The sequence below is a fragment of the Scyliorhinus torazame genome, chromosome 19 (assembly GCF_047496885.1).
Source record: "Scyliorhinus torazame isolate Kashiwa2021f chromosome 19, sScyTor2.1, whole genome shotgun sequence".
Classification (NCBI taxonomy): domain Eukaryota; kingdom Metazoa; phylum Chordata; class Chondrichthyes; order Carcharhiniformes; family Scyliorhinidae; genus Scyliorhinus; species Scyliorhinus torazame.
Genome location: NC_092725.1, coordinates 104,480,333 through 104,496,746, shown reverse-complemented (window position 1 = coordinate 104,496,746; position 16,414 = coordinate 104,480,333). Strand labels below are relative to the sequence as shown.

General features: G+C 43.6%; 1 protein-coding gene across 3 annotated transcripts in view; it reads right to left on the bottom strand.

Moving 5' to 3' along the window:
- LOC140396396 (host cell factor 1-like) overlaps positions 1-16,119 on the bottom strand; it is a 126,689-nt gene extending 110,570 nt beyond the window's left edge. For 2 of the 3 annotated variants that reach the window (XM_072484981.1, XM_072484982.1), the window contains exons 1-4: positions 15,944-16,119; positions 11,669-11,817; positions 10,018-10,178; positions 709-911 (exon numbers count right to left, since the gene is read on the bottom strand). In XM_072484981.1, coding sequence (XP_072341082.1) covers positions 709-911; positions 10,018-10,178; positions 11,669-11,817; positions 15,944-16,103 — 673 coding nt within the window. In that variant the 5' untranslated portion in view covers positions 16,104-16,119. Of the gene's footprint in view, positions 1-708; positions 912-10,017; positions 10,179-11,668; positions 11,818-15,202; positions 15,312-15,943 lie in introns of those variants that run through there. The other variant, XM_072484983.1, reaches the window with a different exon arrangement.
- Positions 16,120-16,414: the final 295 nt, after the last annotated feature.

Below are 16,414 nucleotides of genomic sequence, written 5' to 3'. Positions count from 1 at the left end.
CAGATCTCCAGCATCTGCAGTATTTTATTTTTATTTAAGGAATCAAGTCTAGTCTGAGGAAGACAAGAGTGTTTTCTTGGTCAAACATAAACGAGATTAAGGATCATGTGTGAAACTCTTGTGTGGGAACAGACAAATTTGAAAGATCATGATAATTATCTCTATGGATTATGTATGTGGGGTAACTTGCAAACAACTTTGCATACAAGTTTTTCTATGGAAAGTGGGGTGTCTGGATAAATACCTTTAATGTTTTTGCTTGGACCAGACATGTGATATGGTTTGACCTCTGATGTCGGTGTAAATTAATAAAGGTTCTCGTTATTTTGTAAACATCTGAAACACAATCTAAACTGATGATGCTTCACAAGATAGGTTTGGATGAAGATAGCCCTTCATCCCATTTGATATCCAAGAAGTCCATCTACCTATTATAATATCTAGATTTTCTATCCTTAAATGACGCCCTAGTCTCAAGCACTCTTGCTGACAGCCCATTGCATCTGTTTGAAGAGCATCCAAGAGGAGCTTGAACTGAAAAGATCAGAAGAACTAGCACTGTCCCCCTCCACGTGCCCTACTGCAGATTTTAGTGATATCGCCTTTCAGGACAAATGCTAGTTTTTAAAACGTCCCATACTTTCTGAACAAACACCTCAATTGAGCCCTTAAACACTCAGATGGACTTTAAGCCTGTAGTGCACTTACCAACATCCAGTATCCAAAGGTCACCAAGTCTACAACCACTCATCCCTCCATAAATGATCATCTTTGGTTTCTTTGAATCTTTATAAACAACAGCTGTGTGAGATTCTCTTGGAGGAGGTGGAGTACCATGAGTGACAGGGATGTCCCATCCTACCACCCCTGATCCAGTCCTAAGTTCCACAGTGTATAAGTCATTCAAGTACCTTCAAATACAGCAAACAAAAATTAGACAATAGTGCACATTTAACAGCATACTATGGCGATTGAGAAAACCAGTAACTTGCATTCAAAGCAAATTTCAAAATGGATTGGCTGCCCACTACATCAGTGGTAGCACTCGAACTGTCAGCCAGCAAAGAAAGCAAGTCAGGTACCAGAAACAATAAATAAAGTTTCATTTTGTTCCTCAAGTAAATTGAACTGGTATTGGTAAAAGTTTGAGCAGTTTTAATCGCATCTGATCACTCTTGGAAAAAAGCGCCCAAGTCTTACACTCTCAAAACATACAATCTGACTGACCCTGTCTATTCTTTCCATAAACTATGTACAATATGCTCTGGCAGTACGGTAGAACAGTGGTTAGCACTGTTGCTTCACAGCGCCAGGGATCTGGATTAGATTCCCGGCTTGGGTCACTGTCTGTGCGGAGTCTGCACATTCTCACTGTGTCAGCGCGGATTTCCTCCGGGTGCTCCAGTTTCCTCCCACAAGTCCCGAAACATTCACTTATTAGGCAAATCAGACAGTCTGAATTCTGTCTCAGTGTATCCACCCAGGCGCCGTATTGTGGCGACTCGCGGATTTTCATAGTAACTAATGTAAGCCTACTTATTACACAAATAAAGATTATTATTATTCAGACTCGGCCACATTTACTAAACATTATTCTTCAGTTAAAATGGGATTAAAGAGCAGGGAATAATTGGAAGAAATGCACAGGTGCAATTCAGCCTCCCTCATTTTAAATTGTTACATTTCCATTATAAATTCATATGTTGTCATTTATAACAGAAATCACTTATGTAAACTTGTCCTACAGAATTTATGCTACCTCACCAATGGGGGCTGACAGATCTAATGTTTTTAACACAATCAATCTCCTGTAGTGATATGTACTGGAAGTAGAAAACAACCAGTTTTCGGATGAAGCATGACTGGGAGTGGGAGTGGAGATTATTAAATGAATCAGCGATGAGGGAGGACTGTGCAGCTGGAAACCAACAAGAGAAAAATGGGTTGAGTAAAGCGTTGCAGCCAACAAGGCAGAATATTTAGTTGTTGTGGGACAAAGGTTAGAGCACAGGAACGGCAACCCATCTGAACTGCTTAGATGGTAGAAGGGGAAGCAGGTCAAGCAGAGTTTGAGTCCAATCTGGAATATGGTGTGCAGATTTGGTCTTCACATTTAAGAAAGGATATACTTGCATTGGATATGGTACAATGATGGTTCACTAATTGGTCCCTGGGATGAGGGGGTTGTCCTATCATGAGAGGTTAAGTAAGGTGGGCATATACGCTCTGGAGTTTAGAAGAATGAGAAGAGATCTCATTGAAACCTAAAAAATGCGAAAGGGCTTATAGAGTAGATGCCAAGACATACCAGGCAGGGGTTTGCACTGAGTGCTGAATCTGGTGCATTTGAATGCTATAGTAAGAGTTTGGTGACCGAGGGAGTATAAGGCTTCATTTTTATCTAAAGTTTAGTCTTTCTTTTATTTAGTTAATTAACTTAAAAGTTGCTGTTTGGTTTAGAAGGTGGTGAATTTTCAATCAGCTTTAAACAAGCTTCTACTTGTAGGCACTTGCAGCTGGAGCTTGTTAATTAGTTAATTGGATTAGGCCAGTTTTCAGAGGCTAGATTCACAGTATAAAAGTGATCCCCTACAGTGCAGACTTTGTTTGTTTACAGAGTTTATAGAAAGTGTAGCTGACTGGGAGCAGAGTCAGAGAGCGGAGATCTAGTTAGTCCACAGAGCAGCTATATTCTGTCAGGTAAGAGGGAATGGAGGCTAGGCCAGTTGCATGCTCCTCCTGTAGGATGTGGGTGGTGAGGGATACCACCGGTGTCCCCGCAGACTATACCTGCGGGAAGTGCACCCAACTCCAGCTCCTCAAAGACCGTGTTCGGGAACTGGAGCTGGATGAACTTCGGATCATCCGGGAGACAGAGGGGGTGATTGAGTAGAGTTACAGGGAGGTAACCACACCCAAGGTAGAGGACAAGACTAGCTGGGTTACAGTCAGGGGGGAAAAAAAACAAACAGGCAGACAGTGCAGGGATCCCTTGTGGCCGTTCCCCTTCAAAACAAGTATACAGTTTTGGATGCTGTTGGGGGGGATGACCTACCGGGGGAAGGCCCTAGTGGCCAGGTCTCTGGCTCTGGGGCTCATAAGGGGGAGGGGGAGTGGGAGGGGGGGAGAGGATGACCTACCGGGGGAAGGCCCTAGTGGCCAGGTCTCTGGCACTGAGTCTGGCTCTGGGGCTCATAAGAAGAAGGGGGGGGGTGGGGGGGGGGGGGGGGGGGGGGGGGGGGGGGGGGGGGGGGGTGGTAGTAAAGAGAAGAATAGAAAAGCAATAGTTGTAGGAGATTCAATGGTTGGGGGAATAGATAGGAGATTCTGTGGTTGCGAGCGAGACTCCCGGAAGGTATGTTGCCTCCCGGGTGCCAGGGCCAGGGATGTCTTGGATCGTGTCTTCAGGATCCTTAAGGGGGAGGGGGAGCAGCCAGAAGTTGTGGTGCACATTGGTACCAATGACATAGGTAGGAAAAGGGGTGTGGAGGTAATAAACAAGTTTAGGGAGTTAGGCTGGAAGTTAAAAGCCAGGACAGACAGAGTTGTCATCTCTGGTTTGTTGCCGGTGCCACATGATAGCGAGGCTAGGAATAGGGAGAGAGTGCAGCTGAACACGGGGCTGCAGGAATGGTGTAGGAGGGAGGGCTTCAGGTATTTGGATAATTGGAGCGCATTCTGGGGAAGGTGGGACCTGTACAAGCAGGACGGGTTGCATCTGAACCAGAGGGGCAACAATATCCTGGGAGGGAGGTTTTCTAGTACTCTTCGGGAGGGTTTAAACTAATTTGGCAGGGGAATGGGAACCGGATTTGTAGTCCAGCAACTAAGGTAGCCGATATTCAGGACGCCAAAGTGTGTAATGAGGCAGTGGGGAAGGGAACACTGACAAAGGAGAGTACTTGCAGGCACGGAGATGGGTTGAAGTGTGTATACTTCAACGCAAGAAGCATCAGGAATAAGGTGGGTGAACTTAAGGCATGGATCGGTACTTGGGACTACGATGTGGTGGCCATCATGGAAACTTGGATAGAAGAGGGGCAGAAATGGTTGTTGGAGGTCCCTGGTTATAGATGTTTCAATAAGATTAGGGAGGGAGGTAAAAGAGGTGGGGGGGTGGCATTGTTAATTAGAGATAGTATAACAGCTGCAGAAAGGCAGTTCGAGGAGTATCACCCTACTGAGGTAGTATGGGTTGAAGTCAGAAATAGGAAAGGAGCAGTCACCTTGTTAGGAGTTTTCTATAGGCCCCCCAATAGTAGCAGAGATGTGGAGGAACAGATTGGGAAACAGATTTTGGAAAGGTGCAGAAGTCACAGGGTAGTAGTCATGGGTGACTTTAACTTCCCAAATATTGAGTGGAAACTCTTTAGATCAAATAGCTTGGATGGGGTGGTGTTTCTGCAGTGTGTCCAGGAAGCTTTTCTAACACAGTATGTAGATTGTCCGACCAGAGGAGGGGCAATATTGGATTTAGTACTTGGTAATGAACCAGGGCAAGTGATAGATTTGTTAGTGGGGGAGCATTTTGGAGATAGTGACCACAATTCTGTGACTTTCACTTTAGTAATGGAGAGGGATAGGTGCGTGCAACAGGGCAACGTTTACAATTGGGGGAGGGTAAATACGATGTTGTCAGACAAGAATTGAAGTGCATAAGTTGCGAACATAGGCCGTCAGGGAAGGACACAAGTGAAATGTGGAACTTGTTCAAGGAACAGGTACTACATGTCCTTGATATGTATGTCCCTGTCAGGCAGGGAAGAGAAGGTCGAGTGAGGGAACCATGGTTGACAAGAGAGGTTGAATTTCTTGTTAAGAGGAAAAAGGAGACTTATGTAAGGCTGAGGAAACAAGGTTCAGACAGGGCATTGGAGGGATACAAGATAGCCAGGAGGGAACTGAAGGGATTAGGAGAGCTAAGAGAGGGCATGAACAATCTTTGGCGGGTAGGATCAAGGAAAACCCCAAGGTCTTTTACACATGTGAGAAATATGAGAATGACTAGAGCGAGGGTAGGTCCGATCAAGGACAGTAGCGGGAGATTGTGTATTGAGTCTGAAGAGATAGGAGAGGTCTTGAACGAGTACTTTTCTTCTGTATTTACAAATGAGAAGGGCCATATTGTTGGAGAGGACAGTGTGAAACAGATTGGTAAGCTCGAGGAAATACTTGTTAGGAAGGAAGATGTGTTGGGCATTTTGAAAAACTTGAGGATATACAAGTCCTCCGGGCCTGACGGGATATATCCAAGGATTCTATGGGAAGCAAGCGATGAAATTGCAGAGCCGTTGGCAATTCTCTTTTCGTCCTCACTGTCAACAGGGGTGGTACCAGGGGATTGGAGAGTGGTGAATGTCGTGCCCCTGTTCAAAAAAGGGACCAGGGATAACCCTGGGAATTACAGGCCAGTTAGTCTTACTTCGGTGGTAGGCAAAGTAATGGAAAGGGTACTGAAGGATAGGATTTCTGAGCATCTGGAAAGACACTGCTTGATTAGGGATAGTCAGCACGGATTTGTGAGGGGTAGGTCTTGCCTTACAAGTCTTATTGAATTCTTTGAGGAGGTGACCAAGCATGTGGATGAAGGTAAAGCAGTGGATGTAGTGTACATGGATTTTAGTAAGGCATTTGATAAGGTTCCCCATGGTAGGCTTCTGCAGAAAGTAAGGAGGCATGGGATAGTGGGAAATTTGGCCAGTTGGATAACGAACTGGCTAACCGATAGAAGTCAGAGAGTGGTGGTGGATGGCAAATATTCAGCCTGGATCCCAGTTACCAGTGGCGTACCGCAGGGATCAGTTCTGGGTCCTCTGCTGTTTGTGATTTTCATTAATGACTTGGATGAGGGAGTTGAAGGGTGGGTCAGTAAATTTGCAGACGATACGAAGATTGGTGGAGTTGTGGATAGTAAGGAGGGCTGTTGTCAGCTGCAAAGAGACATAGATAGGATGCAGAGCTGGGCTGAGAAGTGGCAGATGGAGTTTAACCCTGAAAAGTGTGAGGTTGTCCATTTTGGAAGGACAAATATGAATGCGGAATACAGGGGTTAACGGTAGAGTTCTTGGCAATGTGGAGGAGCAGAGAGATCTTGGGGTCTATGTTCATACATCTTTGAAAGTTGCCACTCAAGTGGATAGAGCTGTGAAGAAGGCCTATGGTGTGCTCGCGTTCATTAACAGAGGGATTGAATTTAAGAGCCGTGAGGTGATGATGCAGCTGTACAAAACTTTGGTAAGGCCACATTTGGAGTACAGTGTACAGTTCTGGTCGCCTCATTTTAGGAAGGATGTGGAAGCTTTGGAAAAGGTGCAAAGGAGATTTACCAGGATGTTGCCTGGAATGGAGAGTAGGTCTTACGAGGAAAGGTTGAGGGTGCTAGGCCTTTTCTCATTAGAATGGAGAAGGAGGAGGGGTGACTTGATAGAGGTTTATAAGAGGATCAGGGGAATAGATAGAGTAGACAGAGACTTTTTCCCCAGGTGGAACAAACCATTACAAGGGGACACAAATTTAAGGTGAAAGGTGGGAGATATAGGAGGGATTTCAGAGGTAGGTTCTTTACCCAGAGAGTAGTGGGGGCATGGAATGCACTGCCTGTGGAAGTAGTTGAGTCGGAAACATTAGGGACCTTCAAGCTGCTATTGGATAGGTACATGGATTACGGTAAAATGATAGTGTAGATTTATTTGTTCGTAAGGGGAGCACGGTAGCATTGTGGATAGCACAATTGCTTCACAGCTCCAGGGTCCCAGGTTCGATTCCGGCTTGGATCACTGTCTGTGCGGAGTCTGCACATCCTCCCTGTGTCTGCGTGGGTTTCCTCCGGGTGCTCCGGTTTCCTCCCACAGTCCAAAGATGTGCAGGTTAGGTGGATTGGCCATGATAAATTGCCCTTAGTGTCCAAAATTGCTCTTGGTGTTGGGTGGAGGTGTTGAGTTTGGGTAGGGTGCTCTTTCCAAGAGCCGGTGCAGACTCAAAGGGCCGAATGGCCTCCTTCTGCACTGTAAATTCAATGATAATCTATGATTAATCGAGGACAAAGGTTCGGCACAACATCGTGGGCTGAAGGGCCTGTTCTGTGCTGTATTTTCTATGTTCTATGTATTTAAAATAAGGCAGCAGTGCCTCAGAATAAGGGGCGAATAATTTAAGACTGATGTGGAGATGCTGGTGTTGGACTGGGGTGGGCACAGTAAGAAGTCTTACAACACCAGGTTAAAGTCCAACAGGTTTGTTTCGAATCACTAGTTTTCGGAGCACAGCTCCTTTAGGTAAGTGAAGAGATGGGTTCCAAAACCACAGAGACAGACAAAGTCAATGATGCAAGATGATACTTTGAATGAGAGTCTTCGCAGGTAATTAAGTCTTTACTGGTCCAGACGGAGCGACTGGAGAGAGTGAGGATAAATGATTTCACTCAGTGAATCTTTGGAGTTCACTACCTCGGAAGGTTGTGGATACGCCATCATCGAGTACACTCACAAGATTATGTTTAGTCCTGGTGGGACTCGTGGGAGGAAACTTGAGAATGCCTTATGTTTGGGTTACAGATGATGTAATTAATGGGAGGAACATGTCTGTCTGTAGTTTTGCAGTCTGGTGCAAGATTTTAAGTTGAACAGCAGTTTGCCATAGAATTTTAGCCTTGACAAGACAAATTTACAATTTGTTCCTGAAAGGTATTTTCCCCAAAGGTCTAAATCAAGAAATAAGTAACCCCGATTGTTAACTTTATTTATATAGCATTTATAAGTGGCATTTGAACTGTATTGTGTTGCTTAATTGGACTATATAGTGGCAGGTGTAGTTAGAGAGTTAACGTTTTTTTCCCTTTTATTTAAGAACTGTTATAGTTGTTTGTTTGTTTTTTAAAATAATTTTTATTAAAGGTTTTCATAAAATATCAATAACAAAATGAGAAAGAAAAAAGAACCCAACAGGGTTAAGTACAAAACACAATCTAAAAAAGCAACCCCCCAAACCCCCCCCCCCCCGGTACCTAAATAATAAATTAACATTAACTAGAACTGTTTTAATTGTTAATTGTAAAACTATAACTGTGTTGCTAATGGCTGGGATGGATAGACTTTTAGCAAGAGGCTAGTGAGTCTAACAAGAAGGCAGTAAAGGGTTTTAGGTTATTGGAGATTGTTAGAACAGGTTACCAGCTGTGGGTTGGGGTGGGGAAGGAACACAAAGGTGATTCCAAAGACATTAAGTGACCTTACAGGATAGGATGCAGGGAATGGAGTTCTGGATTGCCTAATGTTTTTGGAGTTAGAACGGCCAACAGAGTAGGAGTGGAACAGGGGGTTTGGAAATGACAAAGATCCAAGCAAGGTTTTCTGCAATGGTGGGAGCAAGTAGTATGAAAGGCAGGTCATGTTTAACTAATTTAAACATATCCTCGTAAATCATCTACACCCCGGAGACTCTCCTAAACATAAACAATATTCCATTATGTAAATAAGTAAATGATTAAAATAAATGACTACCTCAGCTTTATGACTCCTTAATCAGAGTTTTAGCAGACATACTGCCTGTATGAATTTTAATAACATGACTACAGCAAAAGAGAAAATACAATAGATAACAATTTCCTGCATTCATCACCAAGCAGCTCATTGCCCATCCTGCCCTTTAATTGAAAGGGTTCCGGATTTCCAGTTCATTAATCGGCAGACAACTGTATTCTCTGCATACATTACCCCATAATCAATCTCCTCCAACTCGGAGCCTAAAATGTCCTCCACGACCTTTGAGCTTCTCACTCCCCACTCTCTGCTCCACTGTTAACCACATCGAAATTGCCTCTCTAAGCCTTTCTCCAATAGGGCATGCCCATTTTAATAAGTCTTCTCAGGAAGTTTTTTTCATAATTCTTTCTAAGGGCAGCACGATAGCACAGTCGGTAGCACTGTTGCTTCAAGTTCCAGGGTCCCAGGTTCGATTCCCGGCTTGGGTTACTGTCTGTGTGGAGTCTGCACGTTCACCCAGTGTCTGTGTGGGTTTCCTCCGGGTGCTCCGGTTTCCTCACACAAGTCCCGAAAGATGTGCTGTTAGGTGAATTGGACATTCTGAATTCTCCCTCTGTGTACTCGAATAGGCGCCGGAATGTGGCGACTAGGGGTTTTTCACAGTAACTTCATTGCAGTGTTAATGTTTGCCTACTTGTGACAATGAAGATTATTATTATTATAGATATAAGCATCCCTCATTGCCCTTGAACTAAGTGCCCTGAGGCCATTTCAGAGGATAGGTAAGAATCAACCACATTAACATGGTTCTGGAGTCACATTCTAGCCAGACCAGCTACAGCAGATTTCCTTCTCTAAACGACATTAGTGAACCAGATAGTTTTTTATTACGGAGACTAGCTTTATATTCCAGATTTATTTATTTGAATTTAAATTTGGATTTTAATCGATGTCCCCAGAGGATTAGCCTGGCCCACTGGATTACTAGTTCAGTAACATTACGAGTATGCCACCATCTCCCGCTGAACTATTTTTCCGATCATTCATTCAATCTATTCCATTTTTCTCCCACTTGTTAGATATCCATTTCCCCACCTCCTTTTTCTCCTGTGTGAAACATCTTGGGAAATTTCCTACAAGGAAATGCTGGTGAGAAAGAGGTGGATTCAGGCAATTGAAGGTTAACATAAATTTTCTGATTCTACTGCTATATTCTGCCAGAAGGTATCCAAAAGTCTCCTTCTCGTTCTGCTTTACATTAACAGTTACCTCCATGTGTCCCATGAAAACCACATTTCCAATCCCTATTTGTGAATAGACTCTCAAATCATTCCAAAGAGAGATTTACAAGTTGTGAATTTCCAAAATTACAGTAATTTACCCTTGACCATTGGCTACTAAAAATTTATTTAAATTCCCAGTATAAATCCATATGAAACACAGTAAAATTTAATAATACAACAGCCAATGATCAACTGATGCATCAGGTATTGTAATATTACAATGCAAATTGCTATTAGAAAAATGAGCGGAGTACCTAGGAATATTATTCTTTGGGTCTTCACTGTCATTAGCCAGGCCACCAAATAAATAACACTTATTCCCAATCAAACACAAGGTGTGACCAAGGCGGGGACACGGCTGCGGACCATTTTTGGGAGGTTTTGGTTTTAGTTTCTTCCACTCCCATCTGCTCGCCTATAAGAAACATAATTGAATTTTTACAATTAAGTAAGCAACACCTTGCATTTATATGATGCCCTTTAACATAACAATGTCCCACGACATTTTACAAAATGTCCCGCGACATTTTAGAGCATTATGGATCAGAATTTGATACCAAGGCACATATGGAGATATGGCAGCACGGTAGCATAGTGATTAGCACAGTTGCTTCACATCTCCAGGGTCCCAGGTTCAATTCCCGGCTGGGTCACTGTCTGTGCAGAGTCTGCACATTCTCCCAGTGTCTACGTGGGTTTCTGCCGGGTGCTCCGGTTTCCTCCCACAGTCCAAAGATGTGCTGGTTAGGTGGATTGGCCATGCTAAATTGCCCCGAGTGTCCAAGTTGCTGGGTTACGGGGATAGGGTAGATATGTGGGTTTGAGTAGGGTGCTCTTTGTAAGGGCCGGTGCAGACTCGATGGGCCTCCTTCTGCACAGTTTAGGAGAGATGTCCAAGAAATGGCTGATGAAATTCAACTTGGGCAAGTGCGAGGTCTTGCACTTTGGAAAAAAGAATAGAGGCATGGACTATTTTCTAAACGGTGACAAAATTCATAAATGATGAAGTGCAAAGGGACTTGGGAGTCCTAGTCCAGGATTCTCTAAAGGTAAACTTGCAGGTTGAGTCCGTAATTAAGAAAGCAAATGCAATGTTGTCATTTATCTCAAGCGGCTTGGAATATAAAAGCAGGGATATACTTCTGAAGCTTTATAAAGCATTAGTTAGGCCCCATTTAGAATACTGTGAGCAATTTTGGGCCCCACACCTCAGGAGGGACATACTGGCACTGGAGCGGGTCCAGCGGAGATTCACACGGATGATCCCAGGAATGGTAGGCCTAACATACGACGAACGTCTGAGGATCCTGGGATTATATTCATTGGAGTTTAGGAGGTTGAGGGGAGATCTAATAGAAACTTACAAGATAATGAGTGGCTTAGATAGGGTGGACGTAGGGAAGTTGTTTCCATTAGCAGGGGAGGCTAGGACCCAGGGGCACAGCCTTGGAATAAAAGGGAGTCACTTTAGAACAGAGATGAGGAGAAATTTCTTCAGCCAGAGAGTGGTGGGTCTGTGGAATTCATTGCCACAGAGGGTGGTGGAGGCCGGGACGTTGAGTGTCTTTAAGACACGTTGCTGAATTCTTGATTTCTCGAGGAATTAAGGGCTATGGAGAGAGCGGGTAAATGGAGTTGAAATCAGCCATGATTGAATGGTGGAGTGGACTCGATGGGCCGAATGGCCTTACTTCCGCTCCTATGTCTTATGGTCTTATGCACTGTAAATTCTATGATTAGGCCAGATAATCAAAAGTTTGGTCAGAGATTTTTGAAGGAGCACTTGAAAGGAGGGAAGATAAGTGGAGACACAGATTTGGGGAACTAAGGAAATTGTGATTGTGTAGTCATGATGGGAGTTTTAACATCACAGAAATAATTGCAGCATTTGAAACAATCACTCACCTGCAGTTCAAATAGATCATTGCTGTATTTTCCATATTCTACCATTCCTCCAAATACCAGAATCCTGGTGCCATCACAGATGAAGCCATAAGCTGCACAGCCCGGTGGGATATCCCCCCTAACTGCAGGGATGAACCACTGGTTTGTGGCTATATTTCACAAAATAAAGAAAAATAAAACCACATTAAGGAATAAATAAAACCAACTTTATTATTTATTCATAATTGCATTTTTGTACTCCAAAATTGTACATACACAAAACCAATGTTTGCAATCCAGCTGCTATATCTCTGGTCTTCTCTATTTTATTTCTCATTTTTATCTATTAGTGTCTGTTCAAGACTCAATCTTGCATCTTTAAACTCTGGATTAAAGGTCTTCCAATGTCTGTCAAAAAATCCTGGTCTATACATATCAGCCCTCGATAATAATAAGGAACTTCAAAATCCTTTGATTTGAATTGCTAATGTGTAATCACCCATGGCTTCATAAAAGTCTACTCTTGAGTACGCGATTTGTTGTATGCATTAGCCAGGTCCTCAGCACAGCATTTATTTTTCCATTCCGCCTCTGTGCAAATATGAATGAACTTGGTGTAGAATTCTTCTGCGATTCCGAAGTTCTGGAATTGGAGCTCCACTTCTCTCCCCAATTTTTCATTATCACCCAAGTTCAAATTAATATAATTTGACTGCATATTTTTTATAAGAATATTAACACTAACATTTTCATCTTTATACTGGTGAACTTGCAATATGACCGACTTTAATGTCACACTAGATTTGATGAATCTTTGAAACAAGCAATGCCATACTTTCAATGGTAAACTTACAATGGTCTGAAAACAAACATTTAAATCCTCACATCAAGGACATGATTCTTTTTTGTCTTTGGGGCCCATAATGAATTCGCTTGTCAGGGCTAAGTATTTCAACATATTGGATTCACAGGGGGCTTTCTAGGATAGCTCCTGAGAGACTGTTTCCCCTTGTGGGAGAATCTAGGACCAGAGGGCATAATCTCAGAGTTAGTGGCTGCTAATCTGTGGATTTCTTTACTGCAGAGGACTGGAGCGGCTACATTGTTCAGTATGTTCAAGATCCAGTGGTTAACGGCACAGAGGATCCATGTTTGATCCCGGCTCTGGGTCACTGTCCGTGTGGAGTTTACACATTCTGCCCATGTCTCACCCCCACAACCCAAAAGGATGTGCAGGGTAGGTGAATTGGCCACACTAAATTGCCCCTTAATTGGAAAAAAAAGAACTGGATACTCTAAATTAATTTTTTGTGTGTGAAGTTTGCCATTCTCCCCGTATCTGCGCGGTCTCACCCCCACAACACAAAGATGCACAGGGTAGGTCGATTGGCCACGCTAAACTGCCCTTAAATGGATTTTAAAAAAAATAAATAAAAATAAGTATGTTCACGGCTGAGATAGACATTTTTAATCAATCGGAAATTAAGGGCTATAAGGATAAGGCAGGAAAGTGGAGTTGAAGATTATGACATCTGATCAGCCATGATCTCATTGACCAGCAGATCAGACTCAATGGACCAAACGGCCTACTTCTGCTCCCAAGTCTTATGGCCTTAACATTATATTAAGCAGTTTTTAAAAAATAAACCTGAATATAGTAACAAAAAAGAACCTTCTAAAGTGAAATCAAATTCATGCCTGTATGCTCTTAACTGCACTGCATTTTGAACCATTCATTGAAAACTGTATTGACCCACCTCCACCCTGTTCAGTTTCCACAATCAGTGCTTATTACCAACATGTTTTTTGCTATAAAAACAATTAATACCACAACATTTTAAAAATATATATAATATATATATAAAATTGAAGTCAATAGCAATCGTGGGGGCAAGAGGATCTCCTCTGATTGGAGTCAGACCTAGTACAAAAAAGTAGGTGGGATTTTGGAAGTCAATCATTTCAGTTCCAGTACATCACTGCAGGAGTTCCTCAAGGTGTGTCCTAAGTCAAACTATCTTCAGCTGCTGCATCAATGACCTTTCTTCCATGAGATCAGAAGTGGGAGTGTTCACTGATGATTTCACAGTATTCAGCACCATTCACAACTCCTCAGAAATAGCGGTCTGTGTCCATATCCAGCAAGACCTGGACAGTATTCAGACTTGGGCTGACAAGGGCATTCCTACTACACAAATGCCAGGAAATTACCATCTCCAACAAGGGTGAATTTAACTACCTCCCTATGACAATTCAATGGCATTACTATCACTGAATCCCACCACTATCAACATTCTGTGGGGGCTACCATTGACCAGAAACTGAACTGGGCTAACCATACACTGAGGAACAGGCACCAAGAGTTAAATAGACCACTCCTGTTCCTATTATGTTACATCCCTAACAAAGACAAGAGGACAAAAACTGGAGATTTTACTATTTCTGGGAAATAGTACAACATTTTAAGTGTTTTAAAAGGTTTCCAAATGAAACATTTCAAGTGTGATTAAAGATATCTATGTGGAAAAGAAATTCAGCATGGGCATTTTATTATTGAAGTTTAACATTACATTTAAGAAAGCGTTTAATGTTCTTGCGTTGGCCCATAAGCAATCTGTGAACTAAATTTGTTATAGCTCATTCTAGACATATAAAGTAAAGCGGATACAAAAATATATAGAAGCTAGTACACTAATCCAGAACTTAAGACTGCATATAAATTAAATCTCTACAAATAAAAGTTTAAAAATCTGTATTACATTAATAACAGAAAGATCCTAAACAAAAAGAGACAATTCTGGACACGGAGATCTGTCATTAACTATCTTTTTCTCTTTATACAGATGTTGACTGATCGATCGACTGCTTGCTGTTTCTCCGGGCTTTTGTTCTCTAATCCTAATGCTGTCTTTCTGTCATCCTTCATTACTTAGTTTTCTGCTTCGAGCCCGCAAATTAGAGACAAAGCGAAGCGAGAATCTTGGTGTGATGATTACCGGGAATTTCTACTGCGAATCGTGGCAGCAATTCTCATTCATGGGGAAGTTCACAGCAGGGGGAGCCCGACACAAAATGTCAATTCCTGGGCTAACTCCAAACAGCAGATATGAAGGCACGTCAAAAAAATGTAAACATGGAGCGAGTGAAAATGACACACAATATGGTGCACCGCCCAATATAATAATGTCGTGATCCAGTCTTTAAAAGAAATTCACACTTCTCGGTCAAACAAAGCCATAAATTGCTACATATCAAAACATAGCGTGCATTATTTCGGAATAAGAACTTGCATTTAGATAGCGCCTTGAACAATGAAACGTCGCAAGGCGCATCGTGCGAGCGATTGTTGAAATAAAATTTGACATGGAGTCGCATACATGAAAATAAATCTTGGGGACCAAAGGCTTGGGTTTTACACCAAAATGTGCAGCGAAAGACATTTTCAATGTTTTGCTTTCATGTTTTACAGCTGGGATAAGACATCAATTGCGGAGTGGTGGGTGGTAGAGTAGGTAACACCACTAGTGTTTAAAACGAAGTGGCCAGAACACAAACCTCTTTCTGAGAGAGGATGGGATGTAGAACGGTGAAGGTGAAAGGTCCAAGGCTCAACTCAGCCTCAGTGTAAACAAAGAGAGGCGCTCGCTTTCTGCTGGAGCTCCGCCCCCCTGCTTAACCGAGCCCCGGAACCAGGTCCCGCCCACTGTCAACAGCAACAACAGAAACCCCGGTGAAGCCACTGCCCGGCCTGTGGGTAACGGGAAATGGTCCTTATTATCATTACAAATAAATAATTAAATAACACCGCCGGTAGTTGGCGTGGCTCCCCGCCCACCTCAGGCTCTCGTCTGCTAGCGGGTCAGTTACCAACCCCGGTACCCGTGAAGAGCACCGTCGTACCGACCCCAGTCTTCGGGGGTGAGGGGTGTCCCTCTGTTTCTTCCCATATCTCCTTTTCCTCGAGAACACCCCCCCCCCCCTCCTCCTCCTCCTCCTCCTCCTCCAGCAACTCCGATAACCCCGTCGCCCCTCCCCCCTCCAATCAACAACCACCTTCTCGATAAATCGGTTGCCCGCCACATTGTCACTAGCCGGAGATCAGACAAGAGCCCTAGGGATAGTCCCAGGTTTCCCCCCCCCCAACTCGCGGAACCTTCACTCGCCGGGAATAAACCGATTCTGTTCAAATCCGGGCCGCTCGGCGCCAGCGGCCGCCATCTTGGACACTGGCATCAATGGCGCCTTCCCTCCCGCTCGGGGATTTTTTTGTCTCTCTCACATACACACAAACCCCACCTGTATTGTAGACGTGCAGCTCGTCCACGATCCCCTCGTTTCCACCGCCGAATATGATCATCAACTCTTTGATCGCCACCACCCGATGACCGTGTCGGGGCCGCGGAACCGGTCCGGTGGCTCCGGTTACCCGTCTCCATTTGGGAGAGGGAGCCGCCATCTTACTGCACCCTGCCCAGAACCCACCGCGGGCCAGACCTCCCCCTACCCAGGGTACACCGCGTGTCTCTGTCCAGAGAAGGATCCCTGTCTGGATCGGTACCCAGGGCAGCAGGGGAGAGTTCGAAGCAGGTTGTTCCTCAGTAATGTTTCAATCTTCCTCAGACTTAGTGCCATAGCGCTGGCCAATAAAAAAATGTTACACCTATGTTCAAAAAAAGGTGTAAAGATAAGTCTAGCAACTACAGGTCTGTCGTTTATATTTGGTGGTGGGGAAAAAAATAACCTGGGAGACAATTAACAAGTCGCATG